This window comes from Delphinus delphis, chromosome 13 (genome assembly GCF_949987515.2).
Source record: "Delphinus delphis chromosome 13, mDelDel1.2, whole genome shotgun sequence".
Lineage (NCBI taxonomy): Eukaryota > Metazoa > Chordata > Mammalia > Artiodactyla > Delphinidae > Delphinus > Delphinus delphis.
Genome location: NC_082695.1, coordinates 967,132 through 990,145, shown reverse-complemented (window position 1 = coordinate 990,145; position 23,014 = coordinate 967,132). Strand labels below are relative to the sequence as shown.

The 23,014-nt window shown below is 51.8% G+C and overlaps 1 protein-coding gene across 8 annotated transcripts in view; it reads left to right on the top strand.

Moving 5' to 3' along the window:
• Positions 1-12,766, top strand: part of EP400 (E1A binding protein p400) — a 110,827-nt gene extending 98,061 nt beyond the window's left edge. For all 8 annotated transcript variants that reach the window (XM_060027840.1, XM_060027839.1, XM_060027844.1 and 5 more), the window contains 7 exons: positions 49-209; positions 1,787-2,005; positions 3,947-4,142; positions 4,503-4,627; positions 6,087-6,233; positions 11,276-11,353; positions 12,135-12,766. In XM_060027840.1, the coding sequence (XP_059883823.1) occupies positions 49-209; positions 1,787-2,005; positions 3,947-4,142; positions 4,503-4,627; positions 6,087-6,233; positions 11,276-11,353; positions 12,135-12,407 (1,199 nt within the window). In that variant the 3' untranslated portion in view covers positions 12,408-12,766. The remainder of the gene's footprint in view (positions 1-48; positions 210-1,786; positions 2,006-3,946; positions 4,143-4,502; positions 4,628-6,086; positions 6,234-11,275; positions 11,354-12,134) is intronic.
• Positions 12,767-23,014: the final 10,248 nt, after the last annotated feature.

The window sequence follows — 23,014 nt, the reverse complement described above, 5'->3', positions numbered from 1 at the left end:
GCTTGCACACGTGTGCGGGGCCGCAGTCTCACCAGACGACCTCTTCAGCCACAGGGGTCCAGCTTCCGGGGAAAACCATCACTCCCGCGCACTTCCAGCTCCTGCGGCAGCAGCAACAGCAGCAGCAGGCCTCGCAGGTGCAGGTTCCGCAGATCCAGGGCCAGGCCCAGGCGCCGGCGCAGATCAAGGCGGTGGGCAAGTTGACTCCGGTGAGCGTCCTCTAGAAAACCGAACACACACACTGTGTGATGATGCCTTGGTGTGTCATGTGATTCAGGGTGTGTTTTGCACAGTCCGCCATCGTCTTTATGTGGGAAGTGTGTTTGTGTTGTCTTTAGAAATCACTTTGCACACAGGGCCGCTTCCATGATCACACGACCAGCTTGTTCACAGCTCTCTGAGGCCTTAATCCCCATTTCCGGATGGATCTTCCCACTCGCTTGCTTGTGCTCTGTGCTCAGGCTCTGTGCTCTTTTCCCAACCTGAGAAAATGTCAGTGAAAAGTATTCCTCGACAGCTTTAAGAGACGAGGTGGTGGAGCTTGGCTTCCTGAGGAGTAGCTCGTGTGCGGTGTCGTTTCTCTCATGTGGGTGCTGATGCCCCTGAATCTTGCCAGTCTGTGCACGACCTGTGCTGTTACATAGGTAAACAGGTTCGTTTTAAAAGGAAGCGCTGTATTCCTGCCACAGTGGGAAAGCATTAGTGCTCACCACAGAAAGCAACCAGGAAAACGCGTAATAAACGCAGGATGGTGCTTCAGAATTCCAGCTCGCTGTCGGGCCTGCCACAGTAAGTACCTGACCTCGGGCCTGCCCCTTGCGGTGACAGAGGGGACGAGGGCGCTGGAGGGCGGTGAGGACGTGCGAGCACCAGCTGAGACTTCTTCGTCCCGGAGGCACCCGAATGTGCGCCAGGGAAACGAGGCGTCCCGTCCTCCACCACACCGGCCACAGCTCAGGGGCGCAAGGCCACACGTGGCTGAGCCCGCCACATTGGACAGCCCAGCTCCAGAACGTGTCCGTCACCGCCGAAGCTGGCGACCAGCAGACAGCGCTGAGTTAGGGTCCTCCCGCCCCACGGCCTTTCCTTCCCCCGCACCAACGCTCCTCGCGCTCTAAGGCGGCGGGGCCTTCAGTTGCCCCTGCTCCCCTCTTGCAGCTGCTCAGAGCCCCACGCACCGGCTCGCTTGCCTGGTCCTGTTACTCCCTTCCCTTCCCTCTCCTAAACCAGCGGCAAAGTCCTTTTCTTTTTCAGCACCTTGAACGAGATCGGAGGGTCGTGAATAACTCAATATAAATTTCCTTAAAACATTTTTATCCCCTAAAATATTTCCTGAGCTATCTTTATCTTGATATTTTGACTTCTTTTAAAGACATGGGTTTATTTACCAATTAAACTTTCATTTGGAGACAGTTGGAGTACAAAATTTAGAGCTCGTGCTTACCTTATGGTACCTTGTAGAACTTCAAGAGCGACTACAATTTTAAGACTTAACGATTTGGGGTGGTACCACAGATTCGAATCGCCTTGCTCGTAAGCGATAAGAACCCAGGAATTTTGCTGTGCATTTGCTAATCTGTGAGAATCGCTGTTGCTAGTTCTCATCAGTGGTAAAGGGAACATTTAAAAAATGTTGGCAAGGCCTGGAGGATGGTTTGCATACTGCACGTCAGCAACTGTTTACTTCGACATTGAACGGGTAGTAGAACAGTAACTTAAAACCAAGATATATACGAAATGGAATGCAGTTGACGTTGATGAAAAGATTACTTTATCTGGGTTTTAGGAACACCTGATCAAAATGCAGAAGCAGAAACTGCAGCTGCCCCAGCAGGCGCCCCCAGCACAGGCCCCGCCGGGGCCCCCGCAGCCAACGGCACAAGTGCAGGTGCAGCCCCCGCAGCCCACGCAGCAGCAGAGCCCCCAGCTCACCACGGTCACGGCCCCGAGGCCCGGCGCCCTGCTCACGGGCACCACCGTGGCCAACCTCCAGGTGGCCCGGCTCGTAAGTTCCGGTCGATACGCTTGTTTTTCCAGAGCAGCGTCTTCTTACGTTTTAACTGAACCATTGTTGCTCGCTCAGGCCCTTGCAGGTATTATGGCGGAGTGACAAGTAAAGGCACGGTCGTTCCCCCAGGAACTTAAGTTCTCCTCGGAGAGGGTGAAACAGCACGTGGGAGACATTTACACAGTCACGCTTTCCAGAATGTCGGTGTCGCAGAGCTTATGGTGGCCTGAGAGGCTGGGGGTGGGGTGGGGAGCGAGCCCGACCACGGAGGGAGAGCAGGCTTTACGTGGGGGGGCGACGGGAGGGCGAGGTGTGGCCCCTGGAAGGTGTCCCGGTGCTGCTGGGGCAGAGGCCAGGCACGAGGCCCGTGTGGTCAGAGCAGAGGGGAGGTGGAGGGGCGAGTGAGGCCCCAGAGCCAGACTCAGGGGTCGCGGTGCTCTGCAGGCCCAGAGAGGCATCGAAGGTTTCTGAAGGAGGGGACGATGGTGTGGTGAAGGGGGTGTCTGGGAACGCCAGCTACATTCGGCACGTGTCGAGGGGGTGTCCTGGAGCCCAGATGCTGCACATCAGGCAGACCAGTGCCCAGCGCGGGCGGCTCCCTTTCTGGCACTGGCGACGGCTAGCATTAGGGCTCCTGCTCTGGGTCAGGTGCCGCCATAGGCTCTCCGCCTGTCACCTGATTGGTGCTGAGGCAGGAGTGGGTGCTGTGATGCTAGCTCCATTTTGCAGGTGCAGAAACCAAGGCATACGCCTTCAGAACTTACCCAGATCTTACAGCTTGTCACCCACAGCACAGCTGTGATCCGGGGCTCTGGGGGCCCAGGCTCTGCTTCCCGCGTGCTTCACTCCACTTTTAAGTCTGTAAGAGAGGGGATAGAAGTGGATAAAAACTGTGAAAGCAAGCTTGGTGTCACCTGTGTTCACAAGAAAATGCCAGTTCAAACGAGCCGAGTGGTAATCGCGCATGACGGCCCGCCTCAGGCAGCCCAGGCCTCGGGCGGAGGGCTTGCCAGCAGGAGCCGGCTCCCCCGGAGGAGGTGGTAGTCAGTTGAGCTAAGAAACATGCCCGTTACTTTACCCAGTGATCCTGTTTCTGCTGTATCCTAAAGAAGTGATAGAACCAGTACAAAGTAGTAAACGTACAGACTTGCACCAGGAGTGTTAGGGGACCTGAATCTCCGTTACTGGGGAGCTGACTACATAGACTGTACAGCGTGCGCACAGCGGGGTCGTGCACAGCTTTGGAAAAGGGGTTGTAGAAGGAGGAGAGCTTACAGATACCTAGAACTCATCCCACTTTACACACTTTCCTGGCAGGCCGCACAGATAAGGACAAGGTCTGGGGGGCTGGGTGTCGTTTCCACATTCACATGTGGGCACCTTAGGGCTATGGCTGATTTTTACTTCCTCGTATTTTCTTAGGTAGTCTGAGTTTTTGTATGTATAAAAACGGATCTATTTCCATTTTCCTTTTAAAAAATATAACTTAAGGAAAAAAGTGCTTGGTAGCCGAGTGATAAGCAAGTCGCAGGAGGTGGAGACCGAGAGTGGCCCTTGGTGGGAGGCCGAGGTCGTAATTTCGGGCTGATCTTCCGTGGCCGCTGAGGGATAGGAGACGAGCGTAGGAAGTGTGGCAGGAGTGGGGTGCTGTCAGGCTCTGAGATGCAGGAGGCAGAGACGCTCGCTGTGGGACAGGAGCGCATCTGAGCAGCAGTGCGCCCGGGCGTCCGAGGGCCGCCGAGCCCCGCTCCCTGTGTCCGCTGGTGACGGTCAGGGCACATAGGCGGCCCAAAGTGAGCTGTTTTCCATTAGCTGACCGCCACGCAGCACCTTTGTGAATGTGTCAGTTTCTCACCACCTGACCGCTGGTGGGGAAATGTCTGCAGACGTGTGGAATGCTGAATGTCTCTGGACTCTCCCATTGTTTTCACTGTCTAGACCCGGGTCCCCACTTCACAGCTGCAGGCTCAAGGGCAGATGCAGGCCCCGGCGCCCCAGCCGGCCCAGGTGGCACTGGCGAAGCCCCCGGTGGTGTCGGTGCCTGCAGCCGTGGTCTCCTCGCCGGGTGTCACGACGCTGCCCATGAACGTTGCTGGAATCAGTGTGGCCATCGGGCAGCCGCAGAAAGCCGCAGGTGCCTGTCTCATGCCACCCCTCGGCCCCCGCCGCTCCGCGTCCAGCCTTGAGTGGGGCTGACAAGCCTTTTCTAGTTAGTAGCTGTGGCCCGCAGCCATCTCGGGTGTGTCACGGTGTATTTTAGCAGAAGTGTCCCTCGATTTAACCGTTCACGTTCTTAACTTGCCCACCCTTTGTCCAAATGTCGTTGTGGACCTGGAAACATTTTAAGTAGATGTAAGGCGGGCTTTATTCAGCTCAGCACCGTTTCAGCATGTAGTTTTCTGTACAGAGATCACTGAAGCTGAACTCACTGTGAGCCCTGAGACCTTGTCCCTGCTTGGCGCTTGTGATTCAATGACCTGACCTGTGTTCTCAGGGCAGACTGTCGTGGCCCAGCCTGTGCACGTCCAGCAGCTGCTGAAGCTGAAGCAGCAGGCCGTCCAGCAGCAGAAGGCCATCCAGCCGCAAGCCGCCCCAGGCCCGGCCGCCGTCCAGCAGAAGGTACCGGGCTCCCGCTTGACCCCTCTTCACGTGAGCCAGGCCCCGCTGCCAAGCGTGGGATGCACGGAGATGGATAGGGTTCCGAGGTGGCCCTGCGTGGCTGCCTGGCCTCCACGCACCGGAGACCCCATGGTTGTGGCCTTGGGCTGTACGTAGGACGGCCTTGGGGCTGGCCCTGGAGGGAGGGCGTGGTTCATGAGAGGGGGAGCCCCCATGTCCTGCCGGCTCGTGGGGGCAACTGTGAAGGACGCAGGCTGTGGAACTGCATGACTGGGAGGGGCCGGAAGGACTCGGGGAAGCATGTGTAGCTCCTGGTGTGCGACCCGTCTGGGTGCACAGGAGCCAGCTGTGTGTGTGCGTGTGTACGTGTGTGTGCATGTGTGTGTGTACGTGTGTACACACGCGCCATCAGCGGATGGACGGAGGGAGGGGAGAGAGGGGAAGGGGTACTGTGAGAGGAGTGCTGTCAGCGACCCTCTGACTGAGAAGGCTGGGAGGCAGCTCTGAGCTGATTGAGGCCCCAGGGGCGAGTCCTCCTCAGAGGCGGGGGTTCGGGGCTGCGCTGGCAAGCAGGAGCGGAGTGCAAGGCGCTCTGCTCCCCAGGGCTTCTGCCTCATCTGCTCCTGGTGGCGCAAAGCCCGACGCACAGATGATGGCGTCTGGGCTCTTGACCTTCCTGTTGCATCTGTGCTGTTTTCTGAACCGGAGCGAGCCAGCGCCCTGTCCCCATGTGCTGAGGGCTCTGCAGGCGGCTGGTGCCCCTTTCCAGAAACTGACAGACGCGCAGAGACGTGAAGTGACTTCTGGGGTGGGGCGTGCCGGGCTGGGAGGCACTGTGACAGGACGGAGACCGGGCTGGGTCATCGCGGGGGCTTAGCCAGCATCTGAAAGAGAGAAGGAGAAGGGCTTTAGCCAAAGTGCCAGTCGGTATGTTCACGTAACTTGAAAGAAGACTTCTGAGACGTTAAAAGTGTCCATAGCTGTGGCTTTGTAAACCGAATATATGGGCCACATACACGCATGGCTTTCTGAATAGTATTTAAACGCTCCTGGCAGGGAAAATGGAAAATTAGACTAAATGTGTAAAGATTGTGCGTACAGGTTTGTTTCTGTTTGTGCTAAATAGTTTTGAGTATGGGCCAAATTCTTAAAGTTAGATTTGGGAAACGGTGTGTGTTTTCTGTATTGTCAAGTTCGCTCACTTACATGATGAGCAGACGTGGCACCAGGTGCCTCAGAGGATGGGAGATGAAGCCCAGCCTGGGCCATGAGGGGACCTCCCAGCAGGGGAGGAGATGACCCAGGACCGGGCCCCCCGGGGGGGCAGCAGCAAGAACACAGGGCAGCGGGCGGGCAGGGCCAGGAGCCGGGGTGGTCACGCTGCGGGCATCTGGGGGGCTCTGAGAAGGGGACGCAGAGCCTTGCCTGCTCTAACCCTGGGCGGCCTGTCTTTCCTCAGATCACAGCACAGCAGATTGCCGCTCAGGGCCAACCACAGAAGGTCACCTACGCCACCCAGCCAGCCCTTAAAACCCAGTTTCTCACCACGCCCATCTCCCAGGCCCAGAAACTGGCTGGGACCCAGCAGGTGCAGACCCAGATCCAGGTGAGCAGCGGGGAGCCCAAGGGCTGGGAGCAGACGCAGCGGGCGCTCGGAGGTAGAGCAGGGGGGCGCCACCAACCAGCGCCCCATGGAGAGGGTCGTGGGGCCCTGCAGCGTGGCCTGGGGACTGTGCTCAGGTCCTGCTGCGGTGGCAGCCTTTGTGCTGGTGAGGCTCCTGCAGAGGTCGTGGTCGTCCCTCTGCTGCCGCCGGCTGCCCGGCACTGGCCAGCCCAGCATTGCACGTCTCCTGGGTCCCGGCACACGCGTGACGCCCGGGACGGGGTGCGGGGCTGTGGGCACGCCCACCCATTGAGCTCCTGTGGTCCCTCAGCCTCGGCCCGTGCCAGCCTGCCGTCTGCCTTCCTCTGGCAGCGGTGCGAATCTGCTGACCGTCGGGGCCCCTCCCTTGGGACGAGCCTGTTCGGGGGCTTCCCGGTGGGGCTGTACGTCCCGGGTGTCTGCCTTTGGGTCTGTGTGTCACACTTCTCCCAGCTTGTGCCTTACCTGCTCACTCACTTTACGAACGGAGCTTCTGGATTTGAGTGTATTGGAATTTATCAATCTTTTTGTGTCTGAATAGTGCCTTTTGCGCTTTGCTTAAGAAATCCTTCCCAGAGGTCATGGTGCTGTTTCCTAGATCATTTCTAAAAACTTGATAATTTTTTTGTTCACATTTATGTCTTTAACCTTCCTGGAATTGGTTTTTGGAGATGATCCAAAAATAGGGGTTCAGTTTAATTTTTCCACGTGAACACAACGCCCTGTTACTTTCACACTACTCATTCGGGAGTCCCTTCTCTCCCCCGACCCACCGTGTGACCAGGCACGCGTGACGTGCGGTTCCTCGGGGGCTTCTCTGAGCACCGTGGTCTCGGCCCCTGTGAGCCCACACTGCCCGCTCTTCGCCACTCTGCTGCACGATGATTCTCGGCATCCACCTCCTGCTGTCGGGAGCATCCTGCTTTCCCGCTCTCTGCACTTCCGTATCGATTTTGAGTCAGCTTATTTAGTATACGCACCGTGGTCAAAACTGATGGCGTTTTTGTTAGAACTGCATTGACTCTGTAGATCAGTTTGGGGGAGAGTGGGCATCTCTACAGTCTTGACTTCAGATTCACCAACATGATACATCATTTGCTGTTTAAGTCTTCTTTAATGCCCTTTAAGTAAGTTTTCTGATTTTTTTCCCATAAAGATCTTATTGCGTGTATTAGATTTATTCCTAAGTAACGGGTGTTTTCTGATACTCTGCTCTAAGTTCCCTCTTTTTGTCTGTGTCTGTAGGACACTGTATGTTGACTTTTGAATCCCACAGCCTCAGTCTGTTCTAGTTGGTTTGCGTTTCCCTTGTGTCGATCACATCACCTGTGAGTCCTGGCGGCTGGCATCTTCCCCTTCGTCCTTCTGTTTCTTATTCCCGCCTCGTCGTGCTGGCGATGCCCGCAAGGCAGTGTGACAGGTGCAGACAGGAAGCTCGGCCACATGGCTCTCCTCATGGTCGTTCTGCGGGTTGGGTTTTTAAAATCACCCTGCAGCACAGTAAGAAAAGTCTCTTCTTTATCTAGATTGCTACAACTTTTTGTTCCTTTGGTTGTGGTGTTTTGTTTCTTTACAAACCCTCTGTCTGCACCCCTCCCCTCGTGGTCCCTCCAGTCTCGAGGCTTTGAGCCCATCTGTGCGCCCATGAGTCCAGATTCGCATCTGCGGCCAGCTCTCATCTCGCCCAGGGTTTTAATCCTGGCTGCCTTTGGACGGCCCCCTGGAGGTGTGTGCCTCTGGTACCTTAGCCCCTCCTCCTCCAGCTCTGGGACAGCAGTTCTGTCTTCCCTGACCTTCAGCCTTTCCTGGGCCAAACCCTCCGCTGCTCTTCACGCTCCAGACCCGGCCCAGCACGGATCCTGCAGTGAAGTGCGCTGAGACGTGCTTTGTGGCGGCGTGGGGTCCCTTTGTCACCTCTAGGTCAGGTTTATCCGGGGTGTTGTGCCTGCTAGTCGGCTTCTTCTGTCAGTTATGAGAGGGGTGAGTTAACATCTCCCATTCTGGGACTCCCCTGGCGCTCCAGTGGTTGGGACTCCGTGCTTCCACTGCAGGGGCGCGGCTTCCATCCCTGGTCGGGGAACTGAGGATGCCACATGCCGCCTGGCACAGCCCAAAAAATGGAGGAAAAAACCCCCTCCCATTCTGGTTATGGGTTTATCTGTTTTTCCTTATATTCCTTTCTACTTTTGCTTTTTATATTAGGTGCTCTGTTGTTAGCTGCACATAAATTAAAATTTTAACTTTTATTATTTTGAAGTACTGTTTCGGTGTGGCAGCCTGTTGTGCCTCATACCGAGAACTCTACCCATATGTCACAGAAACAGTCACTGGACGCCGCCTCACTGTCATTGTCCCGCGTCTCAGTTTTGGTCCTTCAGCTGTGACACATTCACTCCCTTTATGGTGAGGCCTGGGAGGAACGGCTTTTAGCTTCCATTTTGTTTGCATTTTCAACTTGTTCTGTTTTCTCTTTCCAGCCTTACTTGCCTTCTCTTATTCCATTTATGTATTTATTTTTTGTCATTCTGGGTTTTTTTCCTCCTCTGACTCGTCTGAAAATTACATGTTTTTTTTCTGTTCTCTAAGTGGTTACCCTAAGATCTCCATGTGCAGATCTGCCTTGTCAGAGTATAGCACAGACCACCGTCTCTGCTCTGCTCTCGAGCACGGGTCTGTCAACACCGTTGCTCCCTGGCCCTCTCAACTCACCTGCTGCTGCAGTCATGCAGTTTCCTTCTATCCTGTTTCATTTTCACTTTTCATGTAAAATTCCTTTTCTTCTGCTTGAAGTACACCCTTTGGAGTTTCCCATAGTGTTTGAAGATGCCTGTATTTCACTCTTGTTCCTGAAGGATGCTTCTGCGTTGTATGGAATTCTAGATGGACATTTATTTTCTCAGCACATTAACAGTACTCCCTGGCTCCTGGTCTTTTGTTGTTGAGGAGAAGTCAGATGTCTGTCCAGCGGGTCGCTGCTTCGATGGGAACCTGTCTTTTTTCCCTCTGTTTCCTTTTGAGATCTTTTCTTTGTCTTTGGCGTTTTATAAATGCTGTGACGGTCTAGCTTGGAATTTGCTGATCGTCTGGAATCTGGGCATTGATCTCTCTTGTCAGTTTAGGAAATGACCAGCCGCCGTTTCTTTAGGTGCCGCCTCTGCCCCGTTTCCTGCCCTCCGTGTCTCTTCCGTCTCTGTGCTTTCCTTCCATTGTCTCTCTGTGCTGCATTCTGAGTAATGACCTCTAGCCTGTCTCCCATTTCACTGAGCTTTCCTTTCATTAGGTCTAATCTGCTGTTAAGCTTGTCCATTGAATTTTAATTTTGGTGATTATAAGTATTTTATTCTTCGAAGTTCTGTTTTTGTCTCAAACCTGCTTGGTCTTTGTAGTTTCTTGTTCCCATACGTGTTTTCAGGCTGCACAGGACGGCACACTGTTTTGTGCGTGCCTGATAATTCCTCTATTTGAAGTCCGTGTGCGTCTGATTTTACTTGTTTCTGCTGTTCTTGCTTCAGGAACTGTGGGGTTTTTGTCATTATAGGAGTTGTCTTCTTGTGAGCCAGTTTCCCTTGAAGTTCTGTTGGTTGGAAGGCTTTGAGGTCTGGGTTGAAGGTGGGTTCTTCCTTGTGCTGGGCTCCCATGGGTGCCTCCAGGACCACATCAGCTGTGGCTTGAGGGTTTGGTCTGCCAGCCTGTGTCTCCCGCTCCCCTGCCTAGCACCGAGGCCTAAGGCAGGCGGCTTCCTCACAGACCCTTTGAGTGCCAGGATCGCAGCTGCGGGGGGCATCGGGCAGCCCTCTTGTTATCTCCTCCTGAGAGTGGGTTTGGACTTGGTCTCTTTGCTGCACCCGGGAGGCCATGAAAACCCAGTTCAAGGCTTCCCCTGCAGCACGTGGTCTCGGGCACGAGCTGCTGTAGCACCTTCTCATGGCTCGGGGTCCCCCATTTGCTTAAGTTTTGGCACTGGGAGCTCTGGACTTCCTGCAAGTTTATCGATGCATTTTAAGACGTCACCTTGGTGTTATGCATGGCATCTCAGCATTTTCATGGCTGCGGATCTGAGCTGTGGCCCGTGCGCTGCGGTAGCTGACCAAACGTCTCTCCCGTCAGAGGAAGCGCACAGGCTCACTCAGGGGTTCCTTTGATGTCAGTGAGTGCGGTTCACAGTTTTTGATTCAAGTTACAGTAAACTAGTAAATGCCTTGTGATTCATTTTAATTTCCGTGAGAACTCGTATTTACTTGGTAGCTTGTCATTTGCAAGTACATCATATAATTTCACATTTCCTCCAGGATTATCTTGGGCAAGACTTATTTTCATCCCTGTTCCGCCAGTTAGAGACCTGAGGGGGCTTTCCATGGCCCCCAGCAGCTACCCACTCGGGAGCTGCTTCTGTGAACCGGTGTCCCCGAAGCCCTGAGTAGACACAAGTGGCCTGAATTGTCTTATTACAGCAGGACAGCAAGATAGGCAGGTTTACAAAAAGTGACCATTGGGTGGAAGGTTTTGTTTTGTAGAGGAAGATATCAATCATGATGAAGAAGAATGTAGAAAAATGGTGAAGTAACCACTTTAGAGTTTGGGCGTAGATGTCTCTGGACTAGGGCTGAACCTGGGTGTTGGTCCGGGTCCCCTGACAATGGGGGCATACGTGGAGTGGCGCCCAGGCACTCTGTCTTCCATGTAACTCTCTCATATAGACTTGTAGCGATTTTTATAAAAGAAAAATGTGACTGTCTGAAATATGAGACCGATAATAAGCTTCAAATTACATGTGATTACCGATTAGGAAGGCAGTCGTTACTCAGCGCAAAGGTGAAATAACTGGTTCTCTCGGGGTTCCAGGTGAGCCCACTTTTGAGACCTGCTATTTTGTGTCGTCTGACCACCGTCTTTTTTTTTTGTTTTTTGTTTTTTGCATTAAGAACTGAGAAGGAGAGAGGGCAAGAAATCTCTTTTGCGCACACGTTCATTTGGCGTCTCCATTTGGCTTTTTTGTTTTGTCCAAGGTTGCGAAACTCCCTCAAGTCGTCCAGCAGCAGACACCCGTGGCCAGCATCCAGCAGGTTGCCTCTGCTTCCCAACAGGTAGGACCTGGAGACCCGCAGCTGTCGGGGGTTCCCACGAAGAGAGTTCTTGCTTTTCATCCGAGGAAATAGAATTTTAATTCCTAGAGAACGGCTTGTGATCTTCATAATACAGAAAAGAAAATTAACTTTGGAGAAAACACTTGATATCCTGAGACTAGCAGGAAAAAAACCCTGAACAAATGTGTTTGGACTCAGTGTCACATGTGCTGAGGGGGCTCATTTCTGGGCTCCTTCGTTCAGCCAGTAAACCTTAGGTGCATCCTGCCAGCTGAAGCCACCACACCTTCCTTTTAGGGAAACGAAGAAAGAAAACAGAATCCGTTCGTATCGACCTTGGGTCTTAGAGTAGAAATACTACTGGGGACAGCCAGGACTTACCTTCCCAACAGAGCCTAGCTTTCGGTTCTTACCGGCTTTTTACTGCTAAAAATGTGGCCGTATAAAAGCAGTGCTTTAAAATAATCCTAGTTGGTTCAGAATCACACTGGCATGTAGGTGTCAAGAAACCAGATAGTATTAGGAGCTGGACACCAGCAGCACCAGTCCCCGGCCATCCTTTCCCCAGAGGCGTCCGCTTGCAGCCTAAAAGCAGCAGTAGTTTCGTTTTCTATTTTTGTTTGGTTAGAAACCAGGTCCTATTTTGATAGGTCAGGTGGTTTTTACATTTCACGGAAGCATTCGCGCTAGTCATGTTTCTAACCCCCACCCCCAAGGACGTCTAAGTTTTCATGTCACCTGATCTGCGTTTTCTAGGAGATGTGTTTCTGTTTTGGTTCAGGCTTCCCCACAGACTGTGACCCTCACCCAGGCGACAGCGGCCGGGCAGCAGGTCCAGGTGATCCCCGCAGTGACAGCGACAGCACAGGTAGTCCAGCAGAAGCTCATGCAGCAGCAAGTCGTGACCACGGCGGCGGCCCAGCTGCAGACCCCCGGTGTTACCAACCCAGCCCAGGTGCCGGCCAGCTCCGACAGCCCGAACCAGCAGCCCAAGCTCCAGATGAGAGTCCCCGCCGTCAGGTTAAAGACGCCCACCAAGCCTCCGTGCCCCTAGTCGGGAGCGCGGCGCGGCCCCAGGCGGGCCGCCCGTGCCTGCCACCGCCCCGCCCAGATGGGGTGGACTTATTTACTGAGCCCCAGGACAGTGCCCTGCAGGGCGTCCAGTGCCTGGAGCGGCGACCCTCAGCGAGCGCCCCCGTCACGTGTTATGTGGCTGACTGAGAAAGCGGCAGTGGCAGTGTTTCCTCGATGCTTTACCTTTTAGTTTCTCCTCCAGGGCAGTACTGCTGGGTCTTGAAAGCCATTTAGAATTTCTCTGTTAGTGTACAGTGTTTTTTGCACATCACAAGTAGCCATTTGGAAGGTGCAGTGAGTCATAAAATAGACCTTGTGGAGCTAAAATGTGGTCTGACAGCATCTGTCTCTGCCTGGTTCTTTATTCCTAACTGAAAGCACGTTATGGTCCTTCGAGAGGAGAAAGACTGTCTGATATCAAAGGTAGGTCATCTCAGATCAGGGAAAACCAACGTGGTTTCTCCCCTCCCTCCTAAAATGTGACTTGTTTGGACTCTTAAAGGAGACGTTTAGTACTGACATGCATTGAAGCACATTCGTGACGCGTTCCCAGCTTGTGTTGAAGGGGAATGGTCTGTGACTGCATTTTCATTGCAAAGAGCATCGCGCGGCTTCCCTCAGAGTGGCCGGTTTCCACGTCAACGGAACCCCTGGGGCTGCTCCCCACCCCAGCACATCCACGATAGTTTCCCAGGTTTCGGATAAACTTGTAAGTGGACTTAGGCTACTGAAGCAGCGCCAGCAAACCTTGTGGGGCTCCTGTCTGGGAATATGGTTCGGGGCCCAGAGTGCTGTGCAAGTGTTGTCACGTTGCAGACGGCACTGCTGAGTGCTCGGCGAGGCCCTTGCAAGGGGGCGGCCTGCCATCGCCCCTTTGCTTTCGTGCCCAGCCCAGGCGTGACGTGCAGAGGTGAGAAGCCTCCTTGTGCAGGTGCTGTGTGTATGCACCTACAAGTATTACCCACAGAAATGGGTGTGGTAAGCTCTTCATACTAGACTGCCATGTCTTGTATGTGAGCTTGTCGCCCACTTGGGGTTCTGCGTAAAGCAGGGAGCCATCCAGGCTCTTTGGGGTGGGGGGCCCGTGGTTGAGGGGCAAAGAGGGGGCCCTGGATTTGCTGTTTTTATTTTTTTTACTGTGGCAACTGCAAAGGGCTTGATTGGCTGACGATGTCTGCTTACCTGGAGGTGTCCACCCAAGCAAAAGGCGCGTGTCTGATGACACCCTCTCCGCTCCGTCTCTGTGCCTCTTCTACAGTTCTGGTCCAGGACATCAGGTTGTGTTAGGTCTGTGTGTACTTAGGAACAGTTCCGGCATACTGAGAGATTTTAAATTTGTAATCAGTCTGTCTCCTTCCCCTTTATATCACTTTATATGACACAAAGGAAAGTGTCCTGTCCCGAGTTTTTTGTTTCCCATCAATATATGTGGACACTAATACGGCGATTGATACCTTAGTGAAGCCAACCGGGCAGCTCATTTTTGAGTTCTTGGTGAGAAATTTGGAAAAAAGTAAAGACCGGTTGCTCAAAGTGGACAGGATTTAACGTTCTAGTTACTTGAACACTATAATTTGCCTTCTGACTTGTTCATTGTGGGTTCAGCATGTGCTGTAATGAGGGAGTGCGGCTGCACGAGGCTTCTGTGCTTCGTATCTGGGTACTGAGGAGAGTTCCTACTTTTTTTTTTAAATCCTCAAATGTGCAGAACTAAAAAGGAATTCTCCTTTTCAGCTTATTTTAACTTGTGAAGCCTGTTGGTTTTGTTCTTACCCTTCTTGGGATGTGGACGATCTCTGTAGATGATGGTGAAGTGTTGAGTGTTTAGAATATCCTAGACATAGCTGCCTGAGTAGAAGTCCTCTATTAATCTAGAACACTAGAAGAGAATTTAGAAAAATCTCTCAAAAGCTTTCTAAGATAACAGAACTAGGGTCTGAATATTTGCAGTGTGGGACTCCTGCCCTGTCTTACTATGTGAGTGAAAGAAGTGCGTTTTCTTCAGCGATTCCCTGTTGCAAAATATGGGACAGAAAATAGCGTTACTGGTATCAGTCGATTTAGTAACATCTGGATGTCAGCACTCTACCTCCTAGTCTTCCACAGTCATTTAGGTAAAGGGTCCGGTGTATTGTTTTCTTCGCTTTCTGTTTTAAAGGTTAAACTTTCCATATGTAAGAGTAAGTGTGAGTTTAGGACGATGTTTTCCAGGCTTCCTCAGATTGTTACTGTTGTCAGAATCCCACATTACCTTGTAGAACAGGGTTCCCACCCAATGCATGGTAAGGATTGAGAGAAATCTTCAGAACATAAAATATAAAGACAGCAGGCAAAAACACCGTCAAACTGGAATTGGCCACCGTGGAAAAAGCAGTCACCCAGGTTTTCTTTAATTCAGAGACATTTGTTCCAGGGAGGCTGGGTGGTGGTTGGAGGATCCGGGGGCGGGGGAAGTAGGAGGCTGGAGTCAGCCTCCTGAGGCAGAGGCTTTCCCTTTTGCCACCTTCAGGACTTTTTGTTAACTGTTGTAACCAGATAGCTGTTGTGTTTTAAAATATAAAGGAAGAAGACCGAAATTGTAAATACTTTGTAAACAGTCATTTGTACTTGAATAGTAGGGTTTTAAAGGGCACTGATATCCCACCAAACAAAAGGTATAATAAATTGACCTTTTTATATGCTTTTTTGTTTTGTCTTTCATAGAAAGCTACTGTTCAGGTTAAAATAAGATACCAGTCATATTCATTTCATTTGTGTGAAGAGAAAACAAGACACAGGGAAACCAAGTTAGTGTTGCGAACGGAGGTTTTCTTCTCCTCGCTCCTCCCCCAGACAGTAGCCAGAACTAGAAGGGATGGAGCTTCTCAGTGAAATCACCATTTCTCTCCGCAGAGACCATGTCCACCTGGCCACTGTGTTCCAAAGCCACACGAGGAGGAAGGACCCGGTGCGTTTATTTTTCTTCGTAATGTTCTTGTTCTCCAGTGCTACCTTGTACTAGACAGCAGCACTTCCTCAGCTGCTCTGTGCTTCTGTCCCTGTGCAGTGAGCATTTGCTGAAGCATAATACATGCCAACTTTATCACTAATGGTGGAAGTTTTTTAAAAAAAGCAACACTTGGCTCTTCAAGAAAATCAAAACTAATGAGAGATAGATGGGTAAATTATTGGTTTATTCAGCTGATGCTTACTGAGTGCATACTGTGTGTCTAGGCCCTGGAGCGATAGCTACGAGCAAAGTAGACAAGGAGGTTACGTTCTACTAGTCCAGACAGATGATAAAATGATTGAGAACGGTGTAAGCACCATGAAGAAACAGGGACAAGGTCACGGCCGGCGATCTGGACTTCATGCTAAGCAGAAGCCTGGAAGACAGCTTGACTTACAAGTTGGAAAGCTCACTGTGTCTGCAGGGGAGGTGGTGGTTGAAGGTAGCCAGAGTGAAACCAGGGACAGACCCGCTGGACCATCTCCCTGGTCACAAACAAGGGAAAAAACCATCCTTGTGGGTCTTCAGATCCCAGCTCAACAGCCTTAGGAGGCATTTTCTGACTGCCGCCCCCTAACTTAAAATGGGCACTCAACCTACACCTCCTTTTCTCAGCCGCTCGGCCCTACTTCCTGTAACCGGGCATCCCTTTGCCGATGTGTGCCCCCTTCTCCCTAGACCGCAGGTCCTGCCAGGGCAAGGACAGGACGTGCCTGGTCAACGCAACAGGCAGTTAAGTGTGCGATGAGGCGGTGGGTGGGCAGGGGAGGAGCGGACGGACGGGTGGACGGAAGGCTGCAGGCGAACGGTAGGAACGAACGGAGGCGGGCGCGCACGTGACCGCGGGCGAAGGAAGCCGCGGGAGTACGCAGGCGCGGGCCGGGGGCCTCTCGTGCAGTTCCCGCCTCAGCTGCCGCTGCTTCCGGTCCTCCCGCCCTCGCCCCGCCTGCCCGCGGCGATCGGCCGGCGCCGCGCCTGCGCACTAGGTCCAAGCCGGCCGCCGGCTTGCGTCGGGTGGGGTCGGGTGGCCCGGGCCCGCCCTCGGCTGCCGCCGCTCTTGTCCCCGCCGGCACTCTCCGCCGCGTCGCCCGGCAGCCGCGGTGAGGGCCCGCAGCCTGTCCGCGCCGGGGCGGGGCGGGCGCTCAGGGCCGCACGGCTCTCCTTCGGCCTCCCCGCCCGCCCGTTGCCCCAGCGTTCCCCCGGTCCACCTCCCCCTCGACGACCCCGTGACCCTCGCCGCTGACCCCCGCCCCGCCGGCCCCGGGAGGCCGCTGTCCGCGGTGCTGACGCCGCCGGCGCCGCGTGTCTGGAGGGGCCGCTGGTCGGGGTGTCCCCGCCCCACACCCGGGAGGCAGAGTGGAGTCCGGGCTGCGGCGTCTCCTCGGCCGGCCCCGCCGGGGCGTCTGTCGGGAGAGGCGCCTCGGCACCCCTGCCCACGGAGGCCTTTCCCACGACGGAGAGCGAGAACGGAGCTCAGCTTTGCCTTCAGGCCCGAAGACCGCGCGGCCTAGCAGACACTTCACAACCCGGCCCCAGAGCTGGGGGAGGATCCCTTCCTCGCCGAAAACTGCTTTGGTTACGCGCAGCTCGCAGCTCGCGCGCGAAGCCCCAGCTCCCAGGTCTGTTCCCGGGCTTCACGGGGCCGGCGTCCGCCAATGACACGTGAGAACGTGGAGCACCTCTCAGCCCACGTGACTGCCTTCCAGTTGTGGTGTTGGGTCTTGATGATTACTGGGTGCTCCGTGCGCTGAGTGGGGATGCCCAACGCCTACAGAGTGACACAGAGGCATTGCGCACGCATTTCTGTAACCTTTTGCCAAGCAGATAGGATGTTCGTTTATTTATAAAAGTGTTTTCTTAATGTTCACATCAAGATAGCAAGAGAAATACGACTTTCTCCTTTAAAGGTTGTCAGCTAAACCGGCTCCTGCAAAAGTGGAAACGAAGCCCAAAAAGGCGGCAGGAAAGAATAAATCTTCAGACAAAAAAAGGTGCAAACAAAAGGGAAAGGGGGAGCGAAGGGAAAACAGGCTGAAGCGGCTAACCAAGAGACTAAAGGTGTACCTGCAGAAAATGGAGAAACTAAAAACGAGGACAGCCCAGCTTCTGTTGACGCAGGAGAGAGAGAAGCCAAGTCTGATTAGTATCACACACCTGGTCCTATCAGTGGTCCCTGTCTCTCTTCCTGCACGATCCAACTATTTAGTAAATGACAGTTTTTTAGGAGCTCTAGAAACATTTTTTAAAAGGAGGGACTCCCCCCTCATCCCATTTTTTAAGTGTAAAAAAAAAATTTTTTTTTTAAGAGGTGAAAGCATTGGCTGGTTATTTATTTTTTGGTACAACCAGAAAACAGTGGGACATTGAATACGGGAGGCTTTGACTGTCTTGGGTGTCAGCTTAACATTCCATAGATGGGGGTAGCTTTTATATCCTGTAATACAAAGCATTTGGAGTCAGGTGTGCATTTAATGTCTTGAACACTTTTTTTGGGTAATTTTTATTAGAGTACAGTTGCTTTACAATATTGTGTTAGTTTATACTGTACAGCAAAGTGAATCAGCTATACATATTCATACATCCCCTCTTGTTTGGATTTCCTTCTAAGTTAGGTCACCACAGAGCACTGAGTAGAGTTCCCTGTGCTCTACAATAGGTGCTCATTAGTTATCTGTTTTATTATACATAGTATCAATAGTGTATGTGTGTCAACCCCAATCTCCCAATTCATCCCATCCCCCTGACCCCCAACACTTTAAAGTACTTCTCGTCCCATGTTGTTTTTGATAGAATTCTTCCTGAAGCAAACCACTCACTCCTTGATCTTGGCTCTCCTGGTCAGAATTCTGTGTGCTCTGTAACATCTTTGGTCGTGGTAGTACAGTTCTAGTAACTTTGTTAATGTGCTGTGAACGATGGACAATTTGAGTATGTACAGTATATGATATTAAATTGTGAATTAGTGGGACTTATGACGGAACAGCATATCAATATTTGAAGGTATTGGTACTTGCTATCCTGTTAAGGAAAATTTGCCTCCAAATATTAAGCTGGAAAGTCACTGGAATAACTGTTCAGAAAAGAATCACAACTACATGATTTTTTCGATTTTTGGTACGTATGTTAAGAATTGTGTGCAGGGACTGCCCTGGTGGCGCAGTGGTTAAGAATCCGCCTGCCAATGCAGGGGACACGGGTTCGAGCCCTGGTCCGGGAAGAAACCACATGCCGCAGAGCAACTAAGCCCGTGCGCCACAACTACTGAGCCTGCGCTCTAGAGCCCGCGAGCCACAACTACTGAGCCCGCGTGCCGCAGCTACTGAAGCCCATGCACCTAGATCCCATGCTCCGCAACAAAAGAAGGGAACACAGTGAGAAGCCCACGCACCACAATGAAGAGTGGCTCCCGCTCGCCACAACTAGAGAAAGCCCACACGCAGCGACGAAGACCCAACACAGCCAAAAATAAATAAATAAAAATTTTGTAAATGATTTAAAAAATTTTTTCTTCAAACTGAGTTTGAGAATTCTTCTGGATAGAAATTCTATATCGGATCATGTGGTTTGAAAAACTTTTAACTGTTTCCCCTGAATTTATATGATGTATTATGATGGAAAAAAATGAGATCTGAGCATCTTGTAAAATACATTTGTCTATAAAATACACGTACTTTATACAAACATATTTGGAAATAAGGAATCACCTGTATCCTGGGCTTGAGTCCCAAGTTGCGATGGAGTGGAGGGGCTGAAGACACCCACTGCCTCTTGGCTCGGGCAGGGTGTTCCCCTCTCATCCTCAGTTCCCTTGGTGTCAAATAGGAAGATGGTGGAATTGGTCTGGTGGTGTTCTCATGAATAATCACTGAGTGAGGGATGGGAAGCCATTAGCACATGTCTGAGCCCAGGGGACTGGCCTTAGAAAATGTTAGCCTGGTTGGAGGAACCCTCAACTCCAGGCCTCAAGGAACTCCAGCCAGCAGCCCCCAGAATGTATGCTCATGACAGAAAATCACAGCATACACAGTGAAGAGGCCTCAGGAGTGAGGGTCTGACTCACACCTGTAGAGACGTTAAGATGCCAGAATTGCTGGATCTAGAATAAGAAATGCAAAATGTATTTCATATGGTTAAAGAAACAAAGGAGGAAATAACAAGCATGGAGGAGAAACAAGGGGTCACCAGAGACCAAGCAGATAAAAAAAAAAAAAAATGAACCAAATAGTTCTTCTAGAAATTAAACATAAAACAATTGAAATTTAAAATTTAGTGGAAGTAATCTCAATCCCTACCTCACACCATATGCAAAAATTAACGCAGAATGGATCAGAGACCTAAATGTGGAACTCACAGTTCTGAAACACAGGAAAAAATCTTTGTAGCCTTGGGTTAAATTAAGATTTCTTAGCTACAACACCCAAAGCACAAATCTATAAAAGAATAAAAATGAAAAGTGGAACTTTATTAAAATTAAAAACATTTTGCTATGTGAAGAACATTATTGAGATAATGAAGAGCCACTGGGAGAAAACATTTGCAAAAGACGCAGCCAATGAAGCACTTGTAATAGGATATATAAATAAAAGAAAAAACGCGTTTCCTTTACTCACGACACTTCTGACACCAGCTGCATGGGGGTCTCCCACACCAAGCTGTTCTCCAGGTCTCCGTGACATGGACCAGCTGTCCTACAAGAGCCCAGTTCTGACGCTGACTGCCCGAGGCTAGCACAGAGCCTGCAGGCTAAGGACCCAGCCCCACAGACGACCCCCTTCAGATGCCAGTTACAAGTGCCAGGTTGTCACCTGTCCTTTTGACCAACTGGCTATAAATTGGAGGATTCCACAACCCCTCCTTGGGTTGGATCGTTCGCTAGGACGGCTCACAGAACTCAGGAAAAGTTTACTTACGAGGTTAGTGGTTTATGATAAAAGGATATAACTCAGGAACAGCCAGATGGAAGAGATTCATAGGGCGAAGTGTGGGGAATGGAAGTGGAGCTTCCTTGACCTCTCTGGGCACCACTCTCCCAGAATCCTCTCGTGTTCACCAACCTGGAAGCTCCCCCGAACCTGTCCTGGGGTTTTGTGGAGGCTCCGTTACATGGGCCGGATTGATGATTACCTCAGTGCCTACCCCTTCTCTGCTCCCCAGAGGATGGGGGGGGGTGTGTGTGCGGTGAGGCTGAAGGTTCCAAGCTTCTGATCATAGTTTGGTCTTTCTGGTGACCAACCCCCAGCCAGGAGCCCACCAAGTCACCTCATTGGAACAAAAGACCTCCTGGCACCCCTGCCACTCAGTGGATTCCAAGGGTTCTAGGAGCTGGGGGCAGAGACCAATATACAGCATATATTTCTTATCATTTCACAGTAAAGAATTGTCAGAGGGCTTCCCTGGTGGCACAGTGGTTAAGAATCCGCCTGCCAATGCAGGGGACACGGGTTCAAGCCCTGGTCCAAGAAGATCCCACATGCCGCCGAGCAACTAAGCCTGCCTGCGCTCTACAGCCCACGAGCCACAACTACCGAGCCTGCGTGCCTAGAGCCTGTGCTCCACAACAAGAGAAGCCACCACGATGAGAAGCCCACGCACTGCAACAAAGAGTAGTCCCCACTCAACGCAACTAGAGAAAGCCCACGCGCAGCAACAGAGACCCAACGCAGCCCAAAATGAAAATAAATAAATTTATTTTTTTAAAAAATGGTCAGAACTCCATAACAAGAAAATAACTCATTTTTGGAACTTCCCTGGTGGCGAAGTGGTTAAGACTCTGCACTCCCAATGCAGGCGGCCCGGGTTCAATCCCTGGTCAGGGAACTAGATCCCACATGCATGCCTCAACTTAGAGTTTGCGTGCTACAACTAAGGAGCTGGCGAACTGCAACTAAGGAGCCCATGAGCTGCAACTAAGGAACCCACCTACTGCAAGTAAGGCGTGGTGCAACCAAATATTTTTTTTACAAAAGAAAGACTCATTTTTAAAAGTGGACAAAAGATTTGAACAGACACTTCACCAGATAAGCTCTAAGAATGGCAAATAAGCACATGAAAAGATGTCAGTATCCTTTCATTAGGGAAATACAAATTAAAACCGCAAGGAGATACAAGGACACACCAGCTAAAAAACGAGGACCTGGGCTAGTGAGGGTGAGGAGTGGCCTGCTCCCGTGCCTTGCCGGTGGGCGGCGCCCAAGAGCCAAGCCCCGTTGCAAACAGTTCGGCAGTTTCTTATGTATTTTACTTAAACAATCATTTACTCTCTGACCCAGCAATCTCACTTCTCACAGTTTACACAGAAGTGAAAACACACATCCACATGATAACCTGTATGCAAATGTTTATAGCAGCTTTATTCGTAATCTCCCCAAACTGGAAGCAGCCCAGTCATTCAACTGCCAGATGGAGAAGCAAACCACGGCCCCTCCGGACGATGACGTGGCACTCAGGTAGCAGGACCAGGCTGCTGGTGCTCAGACGGCAGGGGGGAAACTCGAATGTATTGTGCAAAAGAGGCCAGACACAAAAGGCTACATACTCTATGATTTCACTTATATGACGTCCTGGAGACGGCAAAACGATAGGGTCAGACTATAGCTCAGGGGTCTCAGGGGTGGGATGGGGGCGGGGGGGGAAGGACTGACCTCAAAAGAGCCATTGGGGATTTGGGGGGTGATGGAAATGTCCTATTCTCGATTGCGTTGGTGGTTACATGACCACAGGCCTTTGTCAACACTCATAAAACCATACATCAAAAAGGGTGATTTTGGGGACTTCCCTGGTGGCATGGTGGTTAAGAATCCGCCTGCCAATGCAGGAGACACGGGTTCGAACCCTGGTCCGGGAAGATCCCACATGCCATGGAGCAACTAAGCCCGTGCGCCACAACTACTGAGCCCGTGCGCCACAACTACCGAGCCCGCGTGCTGCAACTACTGAAGCCTGCGCGCCTAGAGCCCGTGCTCCGCAACAAGAGAAGCCACCACAATGAGAAGCCCGCGCAGCAACAAAGACCCAGTGCAGCCAGGAAAAAGGGGGGGGGGGTGATTTTTACTCAATGCAAATTCTTTATTAAAATTTTTTTTTAATTTAGAACATTTTGAATTTTATTTTTTGGCCAAGCTGTGTGGCACGTGGAATCTTAGTTCTCCAACCATGGCTCGAACTCGTGTCCCCTGCAGTGGAAGCGTGGAGTCCTAACCACTGGACTGCCAGAGAGGTCCCCTGTATGCAAATTCTACTGCAGTTTTTAAAAACTTCATGGGAGAGTAAACAGTACATTTGAGAATTAGTGACAGAGAGATCTGGAGAAAATCAACCTACTGCAACACGAAGAACAGGAAGAAAGAAAGATGCGTGGAGAGACAGATGGCAGAGGGGTGAGAGGTCTAATGTCGGAGTTGAGTTCCAGAAGAGAATGCGAGACAGGTAATATCTGAGGACGTTCGAGAACCGGCTTACGGTGCCAATCCAGAGATTCAGGAAAGCCAGAAGGTCTCAAACAGGATAAAGAAAAGATTCCCCGCAGACACATTTAGGCCAACGGTAAACTCGGGAGGCAAGGAGAGGTCACAGGAGTGGAGGGAACACACAGATCACCT